General features: G+C 32.2%; 5 protein-coding genes across 8 annotated transcripts; 2 read left to right on the top strand and 3 right to left on the bottom strand.

Moving 5' to 3' along the window:
* The first annotated feature begins 965 nt into the window (after nucleotides 1-965).
* Nucleotides 966-3,268, top strand: LOC143422152 (protein YIPF6). The gene is made up of 7 exons (XM_076892600.1): nucleotides 966-1,215; nucleotides 1,326-1,454; nucleotides 1,550-1,628; nucleotides 1,811-1,853; nucleotides 1,934-2,065; nucleotides 2,271-2,428; nucleotides 2,532-3,268. Exons 1-7 carry the CDS (start codon nucleotides 1,186-1,188, stop codon nucleotides 2,645-2,647), a joined length of 687 nt encoding a protein of 228 aa, XP_076748715.1. The 5' UTR covers nucleotides 966-1,185; the 3' UTR covers nucleotides 2,648-3,268.
* A 33-nt stretch (nucleotides 3,269-3,301) lies between these two features.
* On the bottom strand, nucleotides 3,302-5,553 carry Bbs8 (tetratricopeptide repeat protein 8). 2 transcript variants are annotated; one of them, XM_076892577.1, is made up of 8 exons: nucleotides 5,432-5,553; nucleotides 5,168-5,360; nucleotides 4,952-5,084; nucleotides 4,712-4,856; nucleotides 4,127-4,551; nucleotides 3,852-4,023; nucleotides 3,516-3,722; nucleotides 3,302-3,418 (listed from the first exon to the last, which is right to left on the bottom strand). In XM_076892577.1, exons 1-8 carry the CDS (start codon nucleotides 5,528-5,530, stop codon nucleotides 3,302-3,304), a joined length of 1,491 nt encoding a protein of 496 aa, XP_076748692.1. In that variant the 5' UTR covers nucleotides 5,531-5,553. The 2 variants fall into 2 exon arrangements, with proteins under 2 accessions (XP_076748692.1, XP_076748693.1); XM_076892578.1 differs by lacking the exon at nucleotides 5,432-5,553 and having other exon boundaries at nucleotides 4,952-5,100; nucleotides 5,168-5,274.
* A 1,005-nt stretch (nucleotides 5,554-6,558) lies between these two features.
* On the top strand, nucleotides 6,559-11,827 carry Wdy (WD repeat-containing protein WDY). Its single transcript, XM_076892604.1, has 16 exons — nucleotides 6,559-6,682; nucleotides 7,026-7,130; nucleotides 7,225-7,416; nucleotides 7,724-7,835; nucleotides 7,895-8,031; nucleotides 8,107-8,301; nucleotides 8,437-8,644; nucleotides 8,718-8,923; nucleotides 9,132-9,332; nucleotides 9,418-9,662; nucleotides 9,754-10,095; nucleotides 10,175-10,437; nucleotides 10,538-10,778; nucleotides 10,968-11,142; nucleotides 11,384-11,566; nucleotides 11,652-11,827. Exons 1-16 carry the CDS (start codon nucleotides 6,680-6,682, stop codon nucleotides 11,745-11,747), a joined length of 2,904 nt encoding a protein of 967 aa, XP_076748719.1. The 5' UTR covers nucleotides 6,559-6,679; the 3' UTR covers nucleotides 11,748-11,827.
* Nucleotides 11,828-12,403: 576 nt separating this feature from the next.
* On the bottom strand, nucleotides 12,404-15,830 carry Incenp (Inner centromere protein). 2 transcript variants are annotated; one of them, XM_076892894.1, is made up of 8 exons: nucleotides 15,360-15,830; nucleotides 14,074-15,195; nucleotides 13,807-13,965; nucleotides 13,518-13,708; nucleotides 13,266-13,449; nucleotides 12,993-13,190; nucleotides 12,798-12,915; nucleotides 12,404-12,648 (listed from the first exon to the last, which is right to left on the bottom strand). In XM_076892894.1, the coding sequence occupies exons 1-8, from the start codon at nucleotides 15,816-15,818 to the stop codon at nucleotides 12,461-12,463; spliced, it is 2,619 nt and encodes an 872-aa protein (XP_076749009.1). In that variant the 5' UTR covers nucleotides 15,819-15,830; the 3' UTR covers nucleotides 12,404-12,460. The 2 variants fall into 2 exon arrangements, with proteins under 2 accessions (XP_076749009.1, XP_076749010.1); XM_076892895.1 differs by having other exon boundaries at nucleotides 15,375-15,830.
* Nucleotides 15,831-17,529: 1,699 nt separating this feature from the next.
* Nucleotides 17,530-22,615, bottom strand: LOC143422127 (cGMP-dependent 3',5'-cyclic phosphodiesterase). 2 transcript variants are annotated; one of them, XM_076892555.1, is made up of 12 exons: nucleotides 22,400-22,615; nucleotides 22,070-22,186; nucleotides 21,090-21,331; nucleotides 20,388-20,497; nucleotides 20,171-20,310; nucleotides 19,889-20,075; nucleotides 19,622-19,803; nucleotides 19,370-19,554; nucleotides 19,017-19,281; nucleotides 18,622-18,909; nucleotides 18,390-18,535; nucleotides 17,530-18,286 (listed from the first exon to the last, which is right to left on the bottom strand). In XM_076892555.1, the coding sequence occupies exons 1-12, from the start codon at nucleotides 22,511-22,513 to the stop codon at nucleotides 18,091-18,093; spliced, it is 2,172 nt and encodes a 723-aa protein (XP_076748670.1). In that variant the 5' UTR covers nucleotides 22,514-22,615; the 3' UTR covers nucleotides 17,530-18,090. The 2 variants fall into 2 exon arrangements, with proteins under 2 accessions (XP_076748670.1, XP_076748671.1); XM_076892556.1 differs by lacking the exon at nucleotides 17,530-18,286 and having other exon boundaries at nucleotides 18,385-18,504.
* Between the last annotated feature and the right edge of the window lie 537 nt (nucleotides 22,616-23,152).

Below are 23,152 nucleotides of genomic sequence, written 5' to 3'. Positions count from 1 at the left end.
TATGCGAAAATAGAATAATATAATACTATTTACTACTTACATACGTATATACTCAGTACGTGCAAACTATCCATTAAAAAATACACATTACATAATTTAGAATTCCATATACAATACAAGAACATTATCGCATTACTTAATGAAGGTATTTCCGTGACGTTAAATTCAAAATGTGCATATCTCAATGTCAATTTTTAATAAAATATGTTGAAAATACATACAACTTGTAATAATATACACGTATCGCACCCTATTGTAAGGAAAGTATTACTAACATTTTGACAAGTTTTCTTAAAAAATTAAAAACTGCTCTTATATTTGCGCTGTCTTACCAATACGTAAGTTTTTAATTTTTTTTCTGCTTTCGAAAGAGAAGCTCTCTCCTGGCATTTTACCTTACTCAGCAGCGTCCAAAGGATTGCTTCCTATACATAAGCATTTCCTTTAAATTGTGATAAACAAAGACCAGTAGAAGGAGGATACATAATTCTTCGTAGACTTTAATTCCAGAGAAACCATCCTTTTGCAGCTTCTCGTTGATTCGCTGACTCTCTGCGGCTAGAGAAACATGATGAACATGCGCGGTACATATCAACATTGATACGATATAAATGAGAACGCGTGGCATTGTCGAGCGAAGGCGGAAAGACGTTCCAAATCTGAAAACGATCTATCTGTAAAAAAAATGTTAAGATAAGAAATATTCGTTGATGGTCCTCGCACTCTCCTCTTCCGAATGATGTCGTGCATATATTCTTAACTGGCATTTAACAAACAGAGAATAGCGTAAGTTTACAATCACGATGTAACGACAGTGCTGCCATCCGTTTATTAATTCTCGCACGTCGAATATGTCAACGTCTGGTGTTCATCCTCCCGAAAATATTTCAAGTTTGAGGAATAATTAATTGTAACGCGTTCGTATATTTCCAGACAGTTTACTGTTATCGACACGCCGTTTGCGAAGGATGCGCAATAGAATCGTATTTGTTTTTTATACGTACCACATTAGCACGCAACGTTTCAGCTGTTAAGAAAACATTGAACAAAGACTCGATATATAAGAACGTGTTACGGGCATATTGTATGACGATCTAATTTGTTATGGCGATAACCCGTTCTCATTCAACATCCAAATAGTGCATTCAATGACTTCGTAATTCGAGTTTCATATTGGCAGCAAACATGGCAGCAGCAAATGATACAAATCTTGATGTAAGTGTATTGGAGGATGTTAAGAATAGTTTCTATTATTTCCCATTGAATTTATTTATAATTCTATTTCGTGCAATTAAGAGTATGTTAATGGAAATATTAAATTTAAGTTCAAAGTAACGATGGAATATGTGGACTCGCAAAACATCGAAGGTGAGTTATCGGCAGAAACTAAAGAGAAATCAAATCTCGGGGAACCTGGATTTAATACTTTGGATGAGCCGGTTAGAGATACGATTGTAAGTCGACTGAAATATTATTTACGTCTTATTTGAAATAGTTGAACATTATAATGAATATTAAATCGATTATGTTATTGGTTTTTGTATTTTAGTTGAGGGATGTACGCGCAGTGGGTAAAAAGTTTTATTATGTTTTATATCCCAAAGAGAAGAAAAGTTTATTGAAAGAATGTAAGTTGTTAAGAGATATGATATTGTAAGATATAAAATAACCGTTTCTTGCGTTATTGTTATTATCTTATTTAGTTTAAATGTACGAAAATATTAGAAATTATTTAAAAATTTTAATGCCAATAGATAATTGCGTATAAATAATTCATTCACTTGTAATAGATGGATGTTTTTAATTCCAGGGGATCTTTGGGGACCATTAGTATTATGTACATTTATGGCAATGTATGTCCGATATTATTCAAGTTCTAGAGGTATCATGCACTTTATAATTGTGATTATACATTTTTTTTTTGTTATTGTAGGATTTTACAAGGTTCTTCTGATAGAGCGAATAATTTTAAAGATGGAGGGCCGGAATTTGCGGAGGTTTTTATAATTGTATGGATTGGATCTATGGTTGTTACCTTAAACTCCAAATTATTAGGTGGTAACATGTGAGTAGAATTTTATGCCGATTAAAAGAACGAATGTTTCCTTTTGGTATTAACAATTATTATTATGGTACAGGATATTATGAATCTTTCGTGTCCATAAGTTGCAGAAGCATTCCTCTAAATTTATTAATATAGTTACTAAATTTGCAACAAATTGCATATTCCGTTTGTTACATACCTAAAAAAGTTTTCTGATATGTTGTAGGTCTTTCTTTCAAAGTATTTGTGTCTTAGGATACTGCTTGTTACCAACTGCTATTGCTCTACTTTTATGTAGAATCATATTAATGGCAGAACAGACCACTTTCTTATTTAGTTTAAGATTTGTTATCACTATGATTGGATTTATATGGGCAACGTATGGTTAGTAAAAATATATATTATATTATTGTGCCATAGTAACACTTCTTGCATTGTTTTGATTTTTGATGCTTCATTGAAAATATCATTTATATATATATTTTAGCATCAATGGTATTTCTTGGTGACAGTCAACCCGTAGGGAGGAAAGCTTTAGCTGTATATCCAATATTTTTGTTCTATTTTGTAATTTCATGGTTGGTCATATCTCATACTACATAAAAATAAAACGTAAGGTAATTATAATAACAAGACTGTACATTGTTCCATATTTATGCACAAAGTATAAAAAAAAAACTGCAAATCTAACGAACCATTGCTGACATTATATTTTGCAATTATTAAAATTTAATGTAAGTTTCGTATTAAGATTTGTAGATAAACATAATTGCTATATATGTGTATGTTATAGATCATGCATTTTAGAAGTTTATAAGTTTGTATGTCAATTACAACTATCTATATATACGAAATGTATTAATATAATGTAATGAATAATGCTTAAGTAAATTATTTATTAGATTGTTATATATTTATATATAAGATTCGTAAAGAAAATTAACTAGCAAAATGCCAAAAAAAACATTTTTTACTTTATTCTATCACTAAATGTGTATAATGTACAGTTTGAAAAGGTATGGCAATTACTAACAACTATTTTTACCACAGTTCAACATTCCTATTAAAATAATCGTTTATTTGTTAGTAATCTTAATGTATACTGAGGATATGAAAGAATATCAGGCCATATGATTGTACTTTTTGCACATACATATTATGTACATAATGTTAATTGTAAGATTTAATTTATACATCTATAAAAATAGGGCATTTTAAGCGCTAGTGAATCGATTCTTTTTTTTTTAATTGTGGTATTCACATATGCGAGAAATATCTTTCTAATTTGTCCAAAAGAGTTTTACTGTTCGAATGGGTAGGATAGACGTTTAAAGACTTTTGTACAGCGATATAACTTGTTTGAAGATCTCCAACCTACAAAATTGTTTAAACAACGATAACAATACGCAAAATTAAAGTCACCAGTATTTCTCATAAATCGAGAGACAATTGTAATACACAATTATATTACCTCGTATGCTAAATAAGCGCTGTTAAAGTGAGGCTCGTAAATGAAATTAGCAATATTGGCAGCAGCATGGAAATATGTTCTCGCCGCTGTTATGTTCTTGTTTCGTATTTGTATAATGCCAAGATTATTGTACGCTAAAGCATGCCTGTTGTCATTAACAATTGATAGTTTCAAACATTCTTCCGCCATCGTCATATCTCCTACAGTCTAAAAGTGGGTACTTGTTAATAATTATAGATATCTTTTTTTTAAATATTCTTTTCAAAATGTTAGTAAATTCATCATTTTAATTCAACTATTACTAATATTGAGCATTAAAAAACATTGTTTACGTACAAGAGCAATGTGAGAAATATTATACCATACATCTGCTATATTTTCATCTGTAGAGAGACTAATCGCTCTCTCGAAACAAGATATAACATGATCATATTGCTGAGCATAGAAACAACATAGTCCGAGATTATTAAATAATTCAGAGTTATATACACCCATTTGCAATAACCGTCTATTCAAATAAGTAAGGAATATTATACTTTCAACTATTTTTATATCGTGCCATTTAACAATATTTTTCATTTTTCAGGAAATCTTTAGATATTCGTATTTACCTGTAATAACGCAAAGCTAGTTCTGGTTGATCATTATAGAAATGATGCATTCCGATACTAGCTATCGCTTCTGTATGAGAAGCATCTTCTTGAGCAATGATCTTATAGTACTTTAGTGACATGCTCGTATTATTTAAGCCATCAAATATGCGTCCCATTTCAGTAAGAATATTCACATCGTTAGTAAAGTACTCAAGACCTTTTTTACATGTATCTAAAGCAGCTAATGGTTGATCAAGTCTAACATAAACTCTAATCAGTCTCAGGATCACCTCAATAGTTTTACAATCTTTCAGCGCTGATTTAAATTGCTGTTCCGCGTCGCGAACTAATCCTAAACTGTAATAACACTTCCCAAGTTGTACCTTCCACCACCAATCTTTGTAGTGACATACTTGCGTTGCTTGAACTGCCAAATCTAATGCCTACATATAGTACTATTAATGACTGACAAAATTATAGATTATACAATATAGCAGTATTGTAATAACTGACAAGCTATGAATTAATCTTTTAGTTAAGGCAAAGAGCTATACTGTTTCTTATTATTTAGAAACATTGAATAATGCATGTATGTATACTTACATATCTTACATCATATTCGTGATAGTATATGTATTCAAATAGCGGTTTTGCGATACTTGATTGACTAGCATACTTAGAAATATTTAATCGTGATAGCTGTATAAAAGGCCCTCCAGGCTCTGTTAACATGGACGCTGTACCTAATCTGCGTAATATATTTGGCTTATGCTGAACAGGCAAGTACAATATCAAGTTGTTTACTAAAATTCTATTATACAAAGATATAGTTAACATTTCTACCTAACATTGCGACTAGAACTTGCAGTAATTGGTCTGGCAGTCATAGCAGTTCTGGGTGTTCTTAAAGTTTGTTCAATTGATTGAGACACAGCAGACTGAGTAGCTGGTCGAGCAACACCTGTGAGAGGTCTACCTTCGAAACACATCGTCTTCTTGTATTAAAATCGTTTGTTCATCTGATTAATTGCAATTGATTTAAACCATTTAAGCATATACCTGTTTGAGTTTTGGGTCGAAGGTGTTGCCCTGTATAAGAAGTACCAGGATTTTTTAAAGATGTTCCTGGTCTAGGCATAGAAGATATTGTATAGTTATCTAATAGACTTTCTGCAATTCCTTCTTCTTCTCCTTCTATATCATCTACATATACTTGTAACGTTAAGGCACGCATCTTCAACACCCATACAGCCTACGATGAAGACAATTATTCTGAATATGTACTGTTACTATAAATTATTTAATTACTAGCATCATTTGTACCTGATCAAGAGGATTACTTTGTAATAAACTTGTACATATTGTTACACAGTCTTCATATCTTCCTCGACTAAATAAACTTAACGCTTTAAATAACTCCATACTTTGATAAAATAATTGGAACAATGTTGGTTATAAAAATTGAAGGAAAGGATGTGTACACTTATACAGATAATACTATTGTTGCGTCCGTGTGCCTATGCATATGTTACCCTAGCTAAACGAATTCTTCATGCATGAACTTATTGATTATCCTGCTTAGAACTTTGACTATACACATCATTAGTAGATCAAGGTATAGTAGTACAAATTAGAAAAGTTCAAGCGTAAATTTACATATATCCTGAGAACAAAACTTTATCATAGTGCTCTTGCTGTGACAAAGTTGTATTGTCGAGATGTACATTTCAATTCTTTTATTTTAATTTATCTTATATTTCCCGCATTAGAGGTAAGAGAGAGAGAGAGAAAGATATATAAGAAAGAGTGAGATAGATGATACCTACCCTACTCTAGAACCCCTGGCGCCATCTCTGTAAAAAGTGCTCAAACTGGTCGCTCAGCATTATCGACAGCGAAGTGCACTACTGAAGCACTAGCGCCATCTCCTGGTGAAGTGCTGAAACAGCTCGGGCATTAGTTTCAGTTCTTTCCGCAGAGATGGCGCTAGTGCTTCAGTAGTTCACTTCGCTGTCGATAATGCTGAGCGACCAGTTTGAGCACTTTTCACAGAGATGGCGCCAGGGGTTCTAGAGTAGAGCCGGCATCATCTGTCTCACTCTTTCTTATAGCTTTCTTATATATCTTTCTCTCTCTTACCTACAAAGCGGGAAATATACAATAAATTAGAATAAAACTATTGAAATATACATCCCGACAACACAACTTTGTCACAGTAAGCTACATATACTTGATGTTTACTATCCTGTAATTTCAGTCATTTTTATATACGTCAAAATTTGACAAAGAAAATTTGTTTGTAGATTTTTCTCTCTTATTTTCATAACTGGTAATTGTACTTTGTATCAGCGGTAAAAATTGTACGCTCTTAATAAAAATGGAGCATTTTAATAATAATGACATTAGGTTGGTGTACATTTTAAATATTTCGGAGAATTTACGTTTTCTTTTTACTAATGATTACTATCTCTTTTATTTAGAATCCAACAAGCTTTCGATGATTTTTTTAAGAAGGAAAGGATAGAGGAACAATGTACGGAAGAATCCTTAATTCATCTACACGAAGCCTTTATGGTACATCAAAGAAAAGATGAATATGTTTATAAAATTCCAGGCTAAGTAATAACTGAAATCTAATTAACCTCTTTCGTGACCACGAGAAAGGGTTAATGAATATGCAGAAAAGAGTAACGAATTTTAATTTAGAAATAGAATAATATACGTAAAGATATCGAATGTAAAATGTGTGCAAAGAGAATGTATGAGAGAGGAAAGAAAAAATGTGAGAGAAAGCTCTCCGCTGAACAGAATCGGAGCCATCTATTGGCATTAAAAAATTCGGTAGAAACTGTTGAACCTTTGTCTGATATTTTAATAATTAATACAATAACGTTTCTTTGATGGCAACAAAATACAGGCTTCGCCAAATGAGGAGATGGACTTGGCTCGATTATACGAAGCTTTCGAAAATATACTACACATTAAAATGCCGGAAAATGAATTCGACATTTTATTCAAAAAAGTAACAATGTATTCCATTACTCAATTGCCATTCTTTTTTATTATTTTACATGATTCTTCTGTAATCCATATACCTCTGTTTATTATATTTCTAGATGAACTTAAAGAGAGACGGGTACATTACATGGAACGAATTTATCTCTTATTTATTAGTGGAGTTCCAGAAAAAAGATACTGCTCTACAGTGGCAAATATTGAGGTTCCCGATAACTGGCACTCCGCAGCTGTTGAAATCTCGTCATCGTACAGCTATACATAAAATTATGTTTTGCCCCGAAGTTCTACCTGTACATACATATTCTTAACTAAACGTTTTCAGCGGAATGAGTGGATATATCCGCTTCGGGTGGATATATCTATTCCCCTCTACAATCTTCATATATTATACGAATTCCAGTTCCCAGACGACAGTACCGTTGTCGGCACCGTGTCAACGCTGTTATCTGGGTTCCTTCGCATGTTGTTAATCTCCATGCATCGTATGCATTAGAATGAAAATTTCTTTTCTTAGAAAATTATAATCCATGATACGACGTATGGAGATTAACGTTATTATATACACGTGATTTGACCATCAAATGAAAATATCCTTAGGATAGAAACGCCAGTTTTCGTAGAGGCTCTTACTTAACAATAACCAAAGGAGGGATTATAAATTACTGGTCTTTGGATTTAGAGTACGAACGCAGCACAAAATCCGTGAATCGTTAGTATTTCGATATATTATACGCCTTGCATGTGTTTTCTAAACTTTTGTCTTTGCAGCATGCCTGAAAGTTCAGCAAACATTAATAACCGATATGATAGTGATGCCAGATGTGCAAGTAGTATGCACAAGTTCTACCGAATGCGATCTCAGATTTTACGATACGGTGGCGAAGAAATTTGACCTTCGAATAATGGTCTCACATATATTGCAAGAATAAGTATTGATTTAGTTTAAACAATTTTATTCGCAATGGAAATTTTTTTATTAGATATCAGGTTTAGAGAATGCAGTCATTTCTATGGACTATTACTTTAGTAAGAATATCAAAGAAGATTCGTGTATCGTGCTTGGAGATACGAGTGGATCCGTTAAGATTTTGTCTTTTAATTCTACAAAGAGAGGACCGTTTAAACAAGAACCTCAACGCGATACGTTATTCATTCGTTTTGAGTCGATTCTTAAAGTAAATTAGTTTCCATAGCAAAAATATTCTACATTAAACGTTAGAAAAATCAATGAATTTTACTTAGATGATTAATTAAATTTTATTTTGATGATTGAAATCTTTATTAATTTTAAATCTATCATAATGTTATAGGGTGAATTAAAAGGAATGAAAGTTTTAGAATTTAAACACGTACATTCAGACTGGGTAACGCAAGTAGCATATTGCGGAAGTTTGAGAGCTTTCATGTCCAGCAGTAGATGTTGTAACTGTTCTTTGTTATTCAGTGATCTCACGGGAGCTAGAATTCCGTACAAATTCAAAGTAAACATGGGTATAACTTGCTTTACTTTTTGCGAAGGTATTCCATCTTTTTGTGTATGTATTATTCCTCGTTTACCCGAACGTATCATAATTGAGGAACGAATGTTTAGAGGCTCAATTGTTGGTGACCGGTGGACCGGATTGTATAGTTCGAGTTTGGAATCCTTTTGTAACCAGGAGACCAAATAGTACCTTTCAAGGTCATCGTACAGCAATCTGTGCTTTAGTTGTTCAAAATGCTGGGAAACGCGTGTACTCTCTTTCGAAAGATAGATGTATCAAAGTGTGGGACGTATTGGCTCAATCTTGTATTCAGGTTCTAAAAATACTAATTTTAATACACCTACAGTGACTTAGATTTTCATCTCTTTCTATCGTCGCACTATCTCTCCCTTTGCCATCTGTTTTTAACAGCGACTCACGCTGCGATCTATGCAATTAACGATTAAAAGGATCTAAGCATTTCCAAGAGTTACTGTACACAGTACATATTACATACAAAATGTTTTCTTCGATTGATACAGACGTACAACGGTCTGCCTACTGAATTAGGTGAACATTTAACGATGTCTGTAGTGTACAATACATTAAATCGCAAGATGATTATCGCCAGCGCAATGATCGCAGTGATTGTTTGCGATCCTATGGTAAATGAAGAGACATCTGATGGTTTCACGCATACAAAACCTGTTAGCTGTGTTTTATACAATCATCTCTATAAAGTGGTGCGTCGTATTGTATACTTTTTACATCTTCCATTTATAAGGAATAAAAATGATCGTCGTTTCATCAATTTGTTTATGTACCTAGGTGGTTTCAACTGGATTAGATTCGTGCATAATTGTTTGGGACCCATGGCTGGGGAATCGCTTATATTTGGTGACACACGCGCACAGCAGATTCTTATACGGTCAGTTTCAAGACATTGAAATTACTGCTGCTTGTTTCGATGAATCGGAACAATCGTTGGTAACAGGTGCTCGCGATGGAACATTGAAAATATGGAACTTTAATACTGGTACATGTCTGCGAAACATGACACTTGAAACGCAATGGTAACTCCGAGCATCAGCTGCTGTTATGATGGTTTCCTTATGTATCTCATTCCGAGGCTATTAATCTTTAAATTCGTATCTTTTATTGCAGTGAAGTAACGAGCTTGGTTTGGCTGGAAAATCGAATTCTGTGCAGTAGTTGGAATCGTCAGGTTGTAGAATACGCAATCTCTGATACGGATGTATTTAAAAAGAACTGGGGAATCAGTCACACCGATGATATCCTTTGCTCGGCCATGTGGTACCCACAAGTATTAGCCACCGCAACTTATAACGGAGAGATAATACTTTGGAGATTGGAAACAGGCCAACCTTTTCGAAAGTATAAAGTGAATAAACCAATGTCAAGATTTAGCATAAGATACCATAAGGATGAGAAAACTAAATTAAAGAAAACGAAAGACATTTCAAAGAAATTTGTTTCTAGACAAAGGTATTCTACATATTGCTATTACGTCGATGGCTTTGTAAAGAAACAATTATAACTCTTAATTAGAATCATCCGTCTATAGTCAATACGCAGTAGCTTCTAAACATCAAGAATCTGCATTGAACATCACACGAATCGTTGCTGTTCGAGCAATGATATTTTTAAGCGCCCGTCCAGTTGGACCGAACGTTGGAACATTACTGGTTTCTCTCGAGTCAGGTTTAATACAAGCGTGGACTCATCATCCCGCCGGTGGATTTTTACAAGCATTCTCAGTTATTCATACCATTGGAGACTGTGCGTTAGCGTTAGCAACTGATCCGCAAAATTATTTCCTTGTAACAGGTAGAGAAAGGAATGATTCAATTTTTACGGTATTTAATGATCACAAAATTATATTTTATGAAAGAATGATTGCAAACTAAATCCATCTGAAACAATTTAGGGCACAGTGTAGGATATATTAAAGTGTGGTATCTTGCTGAGTATTTAGTACCAAATCCTCCTAACACATGCATGCCTCTTTTACGGTTAGAACTTCCATTTTTGTGGAAAAGCAGAATTATTGGTAGAGCAAAGAGAGCAGTAAGAGACCAACCCCAGCCACTTTTACTCTCGTCTGTACGTGGACACTTGAGTCCTATTACGTCCGTTCAAATAATTCCAGATGCACGTATTGTTATTAGGTAAAACACGCATTAGCAAGAATAAAATATATTAACGTTAATAGATGTTACTTAATGAATTTTAAATTTGCTTTTATATACGTAGATATTTGCATTGCATCGTAACAATTATTACTATATAAATTTACTAATTTTCAGTTTATTCGTTCAGCCTTCTCTCCATATTATCTTTTAAATGATTTTTTTAAGTGGTAGCAGAGATCACACTGTACGCTTATGGACACTTGGCGGACGTTATATCTCAACTTTTGGCACTTTCAAGCCCTGGTCAACGATTTTACCAACAATACCAGCTTACCAGTATTTCAAAGACCATAGACGTCCGCCAGATATCAAAAGATTTGCCAGTTCTACTACACTTAAAGTAAATTAATTTTTCTTTCAATCCTTCATTTTATACGTGGTTCGTGTTACTTTTCGTACAGGAATTAAAAAGATAAAAGATATTACTTTGAAAGTACGTATGTACCTTGTAATACTTTCGTTATGAAAAATCTATGCTTCGAAGTTCCAGAGTTATTGAGGAAGAAAAAAATTGCTTTTAACTGTAGTAAAGAATAAAGAAAAATTATCTAGTTCCTTTATAATAGAAATTATGAAAATAGATACTCGATGGCGGGACCATCAAAGAAACGGAACCGCCGCAAGAAAGCGATGCGATGGATATGAAAAGTATCCCCGAGCAACATACTATGGTAGACGGAAGAAGACTTACTATCGCTGTTATGGATAAATCAGTATTAATGATGTTCATAGATAATCCAATTTTAGACACTACTTTGTCATACGTAAGTATTATGCTTATCGTACAATTAAACTGTTCAAGAATTATTAAACATTACACGTCGTTTAATGAGAAAAAATTAATTATAGATACCTATATACACGCACTTAAAATTAAAACCTTTGGAAGTCATTCAAACACCAAAATTACCAGCACTTTTACACGAACAAAAAGACATAATATAACTATTCGGTTAGTAATTGTTAGATACATAAATATTACAATCCAGCCGTACATCTACTTATTTGTTTCAAATATTATTAATAAAAATACCAATTAATAATAGTCTATATATGTGTATATATACTAGTTCTATAAGGTCGAACGTACTTACATACAATAGTTTTTTTAGTAAAACAGTTTCGTAAAGTCATATGAGAAAACAAAACTAAACGGCACACAATTTGAGTACTTCGTTAAGAGATGAAAAAAAAAGGTTATCTTTATCGTACATTGATAAAATTCTCCTTTTTTTTTAAAGTAATTCATTGTATAAAATAACGAAACCTGAACTCAAATAAAATCTAATTTCCATTTTAAAAAGTCTTAATATAATTACTTATTAATTATTATACTAACAATGATAATTAATTATTCCATTCGGACCTTAGTGCAATATAAACGATACGTATAAGTAATGAAGAATATTAAAAGCAGATTGGTACGGTGGGAATAGCATATATTCGTTAATACTATCTTAAAAAAATAGAGAAAGGTGTAGGCCTTTGTTTATATTTTTGTTAATATGTAAAAAAGGAAATGCGTATCATTTTAACGATAGTTATCATATAGTAATTTATATCACATACGCAAAGGCGTGACGGATATTTTTCTATAGGAAGGCACAATTATGAAATTAACAATTATGTGTTATATTTTCAAAAATCTATATCTTTTTTTATTCCATCATGGAATAACGTGGCGGCGTTTTCCAGATTGCACTGGATGTGCGTTTCAATCTACTCCTATCTATACCTTGGAATAGTTTGGTTAAGTCTGGTGTACATTTCCTAGTGTCAAAGAACTTGTAAACTGCTTTCACTGGAATATACCGTTGTACCGCAAGCTGATTTTTACGTACAAGTGCTAAAATTAATACATAAAAGCTCAATATTATTCTATTTGATTAATGTATTTCTTGAAGGGCATAATGAGAAATATTTACTAAGATATATGGATTCGATAAAACAAGCGATAAAACAGCTTACTTTACTAAATAAATAAAATTAACTTACCTTGTGCCCAGTATGGGATTGCATGTTTTGGACTGTATTCATCATCTGAGTCATCGTCGTCAGGTTCACTATCCAAAATGTATGTTGTTGGCCCCTGATGTTTAGACCCATATTTAGCCTAAAATATCAAATTAATGTCAACGTCGTATTATATGGCAGAAAAAAAATTGTATTTGTATAAATTTACTATCTCACCTGTGACATGAGCATTTGATTTTTTGCTCTCATTGCTTCGGCTGCTGCTTGTTGCTGAGCTCTCAATTCAGTTTCTTTCCGTTTCTCAGTTTCCTGTTCCCGGCGTCTTTGTTCAGCTAATATACGTTCCGCTTCTTCTTGTTCTTGCAAACGTTGCAAACGTTGTTGCTCTTCCAGTCTTCTTTTTTCTTCTTTTTCCTGAACATTTGTGCAAACGTAAGTAAACTTTCAAAACTATTCGCATACCTGTCTTAAAAATTGTTTAATTTATACCTGGGCCCGTTGCAATTGAGCCAGCCGTTTCTTCTCCATTTCTTCGCGTTGTCTCTCTTGCATTTGATGTGCCAAACGTGCCTTTTCTTCTCGCTCCTTCTCAGCTTTCTGACGTTTCTCTAGTTCCTGTCTCTCTTTTGCTTCTCTAGCTAACTTATTTTTCAATTCCTTTTCTTGCCTTTTTCTACATATCAAATACATTTATAAAGTACACATTAAAAATCGGTAGTTAGCGCTAATGCTTAATCTTACCTCCTCTTTTCTTCCGTTTGAAGTCTGAGTGCTTCTTCTCGTTTCTTTTTCGCATCCTCATCATTTAATTTCCGCTTTTTGTCATCTATTTTGTCCAGTGAATTACGTTTACTGACTGATTTCGGAGGTTGAATAAAAGATTCCATCGTTGTGATAATGTTCGCACGTGTGGCACTTAAAGCCCTATTTGACTAAAATTGAAGTACCAGATATTAATTTTAACTTTTCGTCAATGTTTGTAGTATTAAAATCTCAATTAACATGATAATAAGGATAAAGAAATCCTTACATTTGTATTAATTTGATTCACTGGAGTATGAGGGATACGAGAAACAGACATTGGTAACTGAGTTTTCGTTTTGCCCAATGGAGTTGTTTTTGGTTGTTTATTATTAGTTTTCTCATTAGAAGTTGCTTTACTCATTTTTTGCGCTGACAACAATTTATTCTAAAAATAAGATGGTGAACTAATTAGATTGAAATTTTAAACAACACATCTACAACTATCAAAACTAACATTATGTTAAACGTCTGTAGTCAATAGGATTTCTCTTACCTCTTTATGTTCATCGACGATTTTATTCTGCTTTGCTAATGAAATTTTCATAGCTTTTGCAAGCGACTTGCGTGCTAATTTCTGGGTGACCGTCTTCTCAGGAAGGTTCACACTATCCGAAGCTTCTGCTTGTGCAACAGCAGCTTGTTTCGCACGTGTTTTTGTTCTGGTCATCCGAGTAGATGCATCGATATCAACAACAGGCTTTGGACTGTTCATGCCTGCTTGTTCAAACGCCTCGACTCTTTTTTTTACAGACTCTTTGGCGTACGGACTAAACAATGCGTTCGTTTTATATGCGTTTCTTATCTCCTGAAATCCCGTGACCGTATTTACTCCTTTCAAATTTGGTTTCGCTGGTGTACTACGCACTTCATCCTCGCTCGATGTCATAGATGTGTTCGGTTTTTTTGGCCGTTTTTTAATGTTTCCCCTACGTTTCTTCACTTCTGGCGATGACTCGTCCTCTGTGATCAAATCGTCGAATTCTTTGTTTTTCATCATTTCTTTTAAACCTTGTATCCTGTCCTGCAGGGTTATCGAAGAACGTGATGCAAGCTTGGCTACTTTTGGCAATTTAAATTCATTATTTTGTTCAACCATCTCCTGTTTATTATTGTTTAACAGAGTTCTTTCAATCGTTACAGTCTCGTTTAATTGCATCGTAGATATACGCTCCAAAACTACCGTTACATTACCCATAGTTTGCACATTATATGTAGAATTGAAATTCATTGTAGAATTCATAATAGGTGTAGGTTTCCCAATCGCATCCTCGTACATCGACGATTCTTCGATATCATTACTTCCCGTCGGTGCAATGACTGTATCGTTGACTAAGATATCAGATTTTTTAGGGTTCACGCATTCTGAAAAAGTCCTCTTCCTATTGGAACTCCTTGTATTTATTGAGGAACTTAATGGTTTATTCATCTCTTCCTGCATCACATTCTCTAATGCAGTTGGACTATCCTGCGAGTTTAAATTTGTTACTTCCTTTGAAATAGTTTCCCTTAAGTTATTCTTTTCTATTTTACTATGTTTCTTAGGTCCATGAGTGGTTTCCTCATCTGAGCTACTCCTAGCAGACTTCTTTCGTTTAGACCGGCTTTCATGTTTCTTCTACAAAATTTTGAAAAAATATATAAAACTTTTTCTAAATAAAAGATCTATATATAATATATTACTCTGAACGAAAATTTATTCTACAGTCTAAAAATGAAATATAAATGTACTTATATTAATGTTAAAATTTATAATATTATGTCGAAAGATATAATACAAACTTTTGTATCATTTACTTCATCAATGTTCGACGGCCTTCGTAATTTTGTGCTAAGCGAAAGCGACTGTTGATATTTGATACTATCTGCTGCCCTTTTCGAAGCTTTTCGCCTAGTTCTACCAATTGTTTCTTCTGCAACTTCAGCTTTTATTTCTTGAGTTTCCATTTTGTTGTCCAGCATAGTAGAATTTAATACTGTGTTATCGATATTGATAATATCATTCTCCGGAATGGTCTCAATGCGTTGCATGGTGCCTTTTTTCCTTAACACCTTTGGTGTTTTTGTAATCAGAGGACCAGAAGTTGATTGCGGTATTTGAGCGAGTAATGCGTGCAAATAATTCACAGTCTCCTCTAAATCGTCGTTAATAGATTTCTTAACTTCCATACATCGATTGTGTATATCCAAAATATCTTTGGCAATCATTGCCTTGATTCCGTTTCCCGATTTAGTACCCATATTCTAAAATCTGTAAAATTCCTTGTATTCTTAAGATATAAACAAAAACATTGACATATCTTTAATAACACAACGTTTCATCTAACGTTTTAGAAATAAACATACATACGAATTATTTAAAATATTCGTATAAACTAATAAAACGTTGAAACCCATTAAAAGAAATATATCTGAATTACAATCCTTTGTATCATCTAGCATTATTAAATGTACAATCGAATTAACAGGTAGACTAATATCGACGATCATTAAAATATTACAATAAATAATACATTTCGCAAGAAGAAACAACGAAGTATATTGAGGATCATTTATTAATATATTTACTTACTCTTTATAACAGCATAAAAAGCTTAGAAGTTGTAACTAAAAATGATCATGGAAAGAATAAATAAATAACATAAAAAATCACTATCTTCCAATGACTAAACGCACAAAAGAACCGACAATCTCCATTTCGTGTTACAGGCGGGATTACAACCAGAACAGAGCAAGTTTTAACCCGTCGAGTACATAACGAATAACGACTTTTCAGTTTAATTTGAATCGTCCGTATTCAGCGCCATCTATTCTTTCGGATATGCCATTTTTCTCTACACAGTTTAAATCACATATGACGCCTTCTCGTTGGTCAAATAAATGTTTTAATTTATGCGCATCATGTTATTTTTATTCGGATTGCGTTCGAATGATTAACAGACAAAGCTCAAAGGATGATTCCTGAGATGAATTCGTTTCAGTTTTGTTAATGACTTATTAATGAAAAACACCGACCAATCAGAGAGTGCATGCACTTTGTGATTGGTCAAAGAAATGAAACATTTACATTTATTTTCCATTGCTTGATTATTTCCTATATCTCTTCTCATTTGTTTTACTTCTACTTTGAAAATTTACGAAGCTTCCTTTGTTTTTGAGTAACATCGATATATTAAATGCAAAAAATGATTCGCCTTGGGTAAAATGATCCACAAACGTGATTCTCGTAGAAATATTTATTTAGTCTACAAAATTTAGAATTTTTGTAAACCACTCTATCTCGGCATTGTTTGCTAAACTATACATTTTTATAAATAAAAGTTAATCCTTTTCATAGGAAGTAATACATTTCTCATAATCGTACCTATAGTTCTATTATCGTATATCGTAAATCTACACTTTTGGTCATAAAAATATTACTTCCTAAGTCTCTTTACCTATTGCTTCACAATTTTTCGCAATACTAACAGTTGCGAATACTACAATATCGTGATACTGAAATTTATTCAGTGTGATTATCGAGATAGCTTTAAGTTTACAATAACTGGATTATTGCAGGTTAGATAAGTTGGCAAAAATTTAATTTGTCACTTTGATATTGCAACTCGATACATTAAGGGAAACCAGTGTAATTCATACATAAATAGTAATTATATATAACAATATTATTAGCATCTAGCAAGGTACATGGAGATTGTGAAATTGAAGAGACCAAGGGTGCTTGAAAGAACATGAACTTAATACAAATATAACACCTTAATACAGTTCAATTTAACAATTATAATTGTGCAATAAAAACATTGAATTACTATTTCAATAGGTTTACTTCAATCAAGTGATTCTTCTAAATTGCACAAATTTCCCATTGTTAATTTTTCATAAATATATGTATATATATTTTTATGAAAAATTAGTGTTTCTGAGTTCTAATATGATTAAACAATTAACCTTAAACAAATCTTTAATGAGCACACATCTAAGGAACACATCTTCGAAGAATAAAATTCTTATAAAATCATAACATGTAGATATATGTATAATAAACAATAAGTAACAATTCAATATATAGTTATATTTATAACAAATAAACTTCAGAACGCCAGCGCTCTTGTAATAAAGACATTTTAAAAATTTTTATACATCTAATATCGAGAAGATCTTCTATTGCTTTCGAATTTAAAAAGTGTTACAATATGTTGTATAAGATATTTCAGATTTTTCATGTCCAATTATGCCAGCATGTTAATAACAGTAAATAATATTTAAGTTTTGTTTCTACTACTAGTTCATCATTATTTAATACAGTTAATATAACTTTGTAAAAAAGAATTTATAGTTTTACTCTATTCTTATATGTAGAACTGCTGACACTGTTTGACGAGGAAAAACCTTGTAAGGTAACACCTTACATATCTTAGAAATATTTATACTCTTTGTAAAAATATTTTTACCTACATTTAGGTTTTCAAATTTCTCTCTACGTTGCAAATATTGTTTCTGGTCTTGTTTAACTCTAATTTGATATATTGCTTTGCTCATAATGATGTAATACTTCTTCCTCGAACGTAGGATCTAGTAATATATCAATACCTTTCAATCCTGTTTTCATATATTTATGGAATACACGTTTAGACTCCTCCCATAAATCTCGATTTTCTTTTAACATATCAACAAGTGGTTGTAACACCGGAAATAATGTAGCAAGATTGCTAAGACACAAAATAGAAACGCAAATAATATAGAGGATTTATAAATAACTAACAAGGAACATCATCCAATTGACTGTTTGAATTTTTATAAGTATATACTTACATAAACAGTGGAAGAACTAAATTTGTGATAAATTGAACTTGAAGATCTGGTATAGATGCTCGTTCTCTATCCATCATTTCAATGGGAGAACCACCCATACTTTTTTCTAAATCTCCTTGGGAAAAAAATTCGTCGTAAATTCGTTCCTAATGTAAGATCAAGGGTTTGAAAATGTGTCTTTTCCTTTAATAGGAGAATAAGAAAATTCATTAAAATTTAGAAATTTACTCACTGCAGTTTTTTTAGAAACTTTCCAATGTTTAGTTTGATCACTAAGATCGCAACATGTCATAAGCATATCAAAGAACAATCTTTTGTGATTAGGATTATTCTTGTCAAATATATTAGCAATCATCTCTTCTTGGTCTTTTACTCTTCGAAAATGAGATGCTAAATCAGTTGAAAGTATGTTATTTTTCAATAAATCTAATGCTTCGCTATATTTGTCGCTGTCAAAATGCTCGAATATATTGCAGCCTTCTGTATTCAAAATGCACATAGTTTGTGCCAAGTGATGCCTCTGTTAAATGATAAATTACAATAAGTTTAATATATCAAAAAATATTGGATTAACAAAATAGTTTTTAATGTTTCTTAAGAAAATTTAATCTAATTATTTTAATTTACCTCCATCACAGAACCCTCAGAACTGTAAAGACTAGCTAGAACTGTTCTGCTTTTAGTTTGGAAAGAATTATTTGTCCCTCTGTGATCTATGTCATGGCACAAGCAAGACACTAGAAAAACTAAAGCCTCTAAGTGCGTCATATAATTTTCGGTAATAAGATCTAAATTTTTTATTAACAAATATGCAAAATGTGCCACGGAAAATGCATGTGTCCAATTATGATATGGTGCATCTCTGTATCCTCTCTTCACATATAATATAAATCTAAAATAATTGCTAGTAACTAATTTCTTACTTTTGTAGTATTAAATTATGTATGAATAATTGTATATAAACGTAAATGTTTTATTACCTGGCTAACGTTGGTAATTTCAGCTTCCAGTGCTTAATAAGGCCTAGCTCATTAAACATTTTCATTGTATAACAAGGCATATGTTTGTAAGGTACATTTTTAGGAGAAAAATGAAATTTATCAAAATCTTTTATATTATGCTCATCTTTACAGTTCAACAATGCTTCAACAGTACCTTCATCTACCTGTGCATACATTATTTTATTGAAAGTAGGTAATAAAAAGCTTTAGCATGTTTTACTAAATTTTTACCTTCATGTAGTACATCATTACTTCGTTACTTAGTTTACTTCTTGCTCGAGCATCTTGCATCTTTTTGTAAACAATACTGTGCATTATAGAAAGGCCACAGTAGATGCTAAACGCTGTTGCAACTTCTTCGTCGAAAACATCAAAGTATAAACCATTTTTCTTGTTGCAAAGCTGTGCTACCCCTAAAACGTTTTAGTAATTACGAAAATTTAATTTTCTAACATATTAAATAAAATAATTTTTTGAAAAGGAATAGTTTTCTCTTACCTATAATCCCTTTTTCGTCTCTAATTGGAAAACACAAAATATTTCTAGTTCTAAAGCCTGTTACCTCGTCTATTCCACAATAAAAAAGTGGATGCTCATATGCATTTCTGATATTAAGTAATTTCCCAGTTGTTGCAACATGGCCAGCTATACCCTGTCCAATTGGTATCCTCATCTCTTGCGACGACTGAAAATAATTATGCCCTTGTTTTGTTTTTTTTAAAAAAACAATGAAAAATTAAAATTATTAGTTTCAGTTAAGGAGAATAGTATTATACTCACTTCTTTCATAGCAATACCATCAAATACCTTAGCAACTAGATCTTGATGATCAGGATCCAATAGAAACAACGAGCATCGCTCTGCAGTTGTTAGAATTCTTACTTCATCCATTATACCCCGTAAGAGATCAGAAAAGTCTCCTATTTATTCATATTTAAGATGTAATGGTAGTGTAACTCTTTTAAGTACCGGTTACTTTAAATAATGCTAATATTACCCAAATGTGAGAAAAGTTTTCTAGAAACTGTAAGTAATTTTTGACATTGGAGTTTCAATCGAGTTTCTTCGTAACATGTAAGTGAATTCAGGAGGAATCCTAGGCAAAATCTATATTGAGGAACAAAATTTCTAATTATATTTACAAACGAATATTAGATGAGTGTAAAACTCCTAATGGTTTTTGTGTTACTCACAAACATTACAGTTTTATTTTCATAAATTTATCACATCAGATAAGATTAATAATAGTTTCATGAAATAATTATAGATATTCTAGCAAACTAGGTAAAAATAAAAAAAAATAAAATAAAAGTAGCAAACCTAGCATTGATCAGCTTTTATGCTCATCTAATATTTTAAGTTTACGTAACTTTTAAAATCAATATATATAGCAACACCATTCCCATTCTAATTTTGACCAATTACTTTCTGATAGAATGGCTTCCATACAATACAAAGAAAAAAATTGCCCAGCAGTTGCAAAAAAAATGCGTATAGTTGGACATACTGTGTATTAAAATATAATATATAAAAGTAAACTCCAGGTGAACCAGAAATTGCTCGTAAATTGTACAATGTGTATATATTGTCCAGATGTGATCGAGGAACTACCACAAGTGTATGTGACTATGAATAACGTTTATCCAAGGAGGTTTACAACAGCACCTAATGTGTTAATGTGATATAAAAGATAATTTACCTGAAACATTCCTGAACTATTGCACATTTGCATGTAGTTTCTTTTTTGGTATCATTATCGATCAGAGAAACTAGCAATGCTATGTGGTTCTGTTTAGGATGTTGTATGGGAATTGTGAGAAAAGACTTTGACATTGAACACATCGGTTGAAGATGACGTAATAGTTCTTCATCAAGCATCTTTATTTCTATAGCAGTTGGCTCTTTATTCTGTATAGTTTTATATAAAATATTATCTAATACCTGAAAGTAATAAAATTACTTAAAATTATATAAATACTATATCATTACACTTGTTTATATTTGGCATTTAGAATTAGTCTTATAAATTTTCAATTAGAAATGTATGTATCACTGAAGTTTTTTCAGAGAGTTTAAATTATAGCACAATGCAAGAATTAATAACAAAGAGGAAAATGAATTAACAGTGGTGTTTGAATGGAATTTCAAGGTGAACTATATCATTCACTTGAAATTGATACATCATCTATTAATGAAATGTTTTTACTAAGATCTTAATGTTTAAATAAAAAGTGGAACAAGTTTTGTACATCTGTAGACATAATAGTCTCGATCAGCAAAGTATGAACAGTGATAAAGTGTATCGCAACAAAAGATAACATATTTCAATGGCTGATTGAGAAAAGTTTCACTATGTTATATCAATAATACCTTTTTTATATGGCTTCTTTTATGTAGGTTTCTAAGTATTCTGTTTTTGAGGATTAGACACACGTTGCTACACTATATTACTGTTCAAATACAGAACAATTCTAAACAATTATTATTACTTATTGCATCTTAAAAACGATTATTTTAAGATAGAAATTCGATCGCAAATGTATCGAATGTTATAAAAATATTAAACTAAAAATACAATATAAACATACAGTTTAAAGCACAATATTTACATTATGCATTAGTTTTTTTTATTATTACAAAGCTAAACAACGCAATATCATTACTATGATTTTTGCTTACAGGAAATCTTAATTCTCTGTCTAAAATCTGTTCTCCTATCACATGAATTACCATCTCTTCCGATTTTACTAAAATCGGCACGAGAAAAGACAGTTTCGAATTCGTTGCAGTTTGTATCTGCAATATAAGAAAAAAACGATGTTTAATTACAAACTAAACGCTTATGTACATTATATACGTTTTTAAATGTACATTATTTCTAACAGAAACAAGTTCTGTCGTAAAAATTGAATATATACGTGCCGACAGGATCGCAATGTATTTTAAAAAAGGAAGCGTGCGTACCGCGAAAAATTGCACGCATATAAAAACGACTGTAGCGTTACTCACGTATCTGTTCAATTTCTGTTGTATCTGAGGATAAGAAAGATCGCACAGCTCCTCGAGAAGCAGAAGGATACTTTCCGTGTTCGACGGGTTCAAATTAACCGAATTCATTTTCATCGATTCCGTCGTCCTATTTATTACAATCGTAATTACGAATCGCACGATTTCCGACAATATCACGATACGTTTATCTCGGATTTCATGTTTCGCTGCGTACGTCCCGTGATGAAACCGTTCGCAAACCTTCCCACCAAGTATTTCAACGAAATGTAACAACGTTGATCATTTCTCGATTCAAATCGACTGCCGATGCACCAGAGAGGGACAGACCGGGATGAATCGCCGCGAACATCTGCAGAGCACTGCATTCTAACGCAATTCTTTAATCATGAATAAACAAGTGACGCGCGCAACTCGCACTTAAGTACATTTTACATCGCCCTTTAAAAACACTCTCATTTTACATTTATCGAGAACTTAAAACCTCTTCTTAGGGGTTTTAAGCGGCTCGAGTGATGCATTACGATTTAATTTCGCGTAATTTTTAACGGTTCCTGTTAAAAATCTTGTTCGCATTTATATAGAGTATGTCGGTATTGCTGTTTAACATTCAGACGTAAACGAAAGCATAAATTGTGCACGTGTAATTCATTCGTGAATGATTTGTCAACGATGCGTACGTTATAATTGATTCTTTATATTTTCATATCCTTTACCACGTAAATAACTGTTACCATTACTCTTTTAAATCTATCG

Source organism: Xylocopa sonorina, chromosome 3 (genome assembly GCF_050948175.1).
Source record: "Xylocopa sonorina isolate GNS202 chromosome 3, iyXylSono1_principal, whole genome shotgun sequence".
NCBI classification, from domain to species: Eukaryota; Metazoa; Arthropoda; class Insecta; order Hymenoptera; family Apidae; genus Xylocopa; species Xylocopa sonorina.
Note: the sequence above shows the minus strand (reverse complement) of the source record. Positions and strands in the feature narration are given on the sequence as shown.

What these genes read in the sequence shown, in the direction of transcription:
- LOC143422152 (XM_076892600.1), top strand. Translation starts at nt 1,186, where the DNA reads ATGGCAGCAGCAAATGATACAAATCTTGAT. An exon ending in AGCCGGTTAGAGATACGATT is followed by an intron (nt 1,455 to 1,549) that starts GTAAGTCGACTG and finishes TTTGTATTTTAG; the next exon opens with TTGAGGGATGTACGCGCAGT. An exon ending in AAATTATTAGGTGGTAACAT is followed by an intron (nt 2,066 to 2,270) that starts GTGAGTAGAATT and finishes GATATGTTGTAG; the next exon opens with GTCTTTCTTTCAAAGTATTT.
- Bbs8 (XM_076892577.1), bottom strand. Translation starts at nt 5,530, where the DNA reads ATGGAGTTATTTAAAGCGTTAAGTTTATTTAGTCGAGGAAGATATGAA. An exon ending in ACGAATATGATGTAAGATAT is followed by an intron (nt 4,552 to 4,711) that starts GTAAGTATACAT and finishes TACTATATGTAG; the next exon opens with GCATTAGATTTGGCAGTTCA. An exon ending in CTAGCTTTGCGTTATTACAG is followed by an intron (nt 4,024 to 4,126) that starts GTAAATACGAAT and finishes TTATTTGAATAG; the next exon opens with ACGGTTATTGCAAATGGGTG.
- Wdy (XM_076892604.1), top strand. An exon ending in GTTTTGAGTCGATTCTTAAA is followed by an intron (nt 8,302 to 8,436) that starts GTAAATTAGTTT and finishes ATAATGTTATAG; the next exon opens with GGTGAATTAAAAGGAATGAA. An exon ending in AAATTATTTCCTTGTAACAG is followed by an intron (nt 10,438 to 10,537) that starts GTAGAGAAAGGA and finishes GAAACAATTTAG; the next exon opens with GGCACAGTGTAGGATATATT.
- Incenp (XM_076892894.1), bottom strand. Translation starts at nt 15,818, where the DNA reads ATGGGTACTAAATCGGGAAACGGAATCAAGGCAATGATTGCCAAAGAT. An exon ending in ATGAAGTAAATGATACAAAA is followed by an intron (nt 15,196 to 15,359) that starts GTTTGTATTATA and finishes AAAATTTTGTAG; the next exon opens with AAGAAACATGAAAGCCGGTC. An exon ending in AATCCCATACTGGGCACAAG is followed by an intron (nt 12,649 to 12,797) that starts GTAAGTTAATTT and finishes TATTAATTTTAG; the next exon opens with CACTTGTACGTAAAAATCAG.
- LOC143422127 (XM_076892555.1), bottom strand. Translation starts at nt 22,513, where the DNA reads ATGAAAATGAATTCGGTTAATTTGAACCCGTCGAACACGGAAAGTATC. An exon ending in AACAGAAATTGAACAGATAC is followed by an intron (nt 22,187 to 22,399) that starts GTGAGTAACGCT and finishes CTTATATTGCAG; the next exon opens with ATACAAACTGCAACGAATTC. An exon ending in ATGGTATTGCTATGAAAGAA is followed by an intron (nt 20,076 to 20,170) that starts GTGAGTATAATA and finishes AATTATTTTCAG; the next exon opens with TCGTCGCAAGAGATGAGGAT.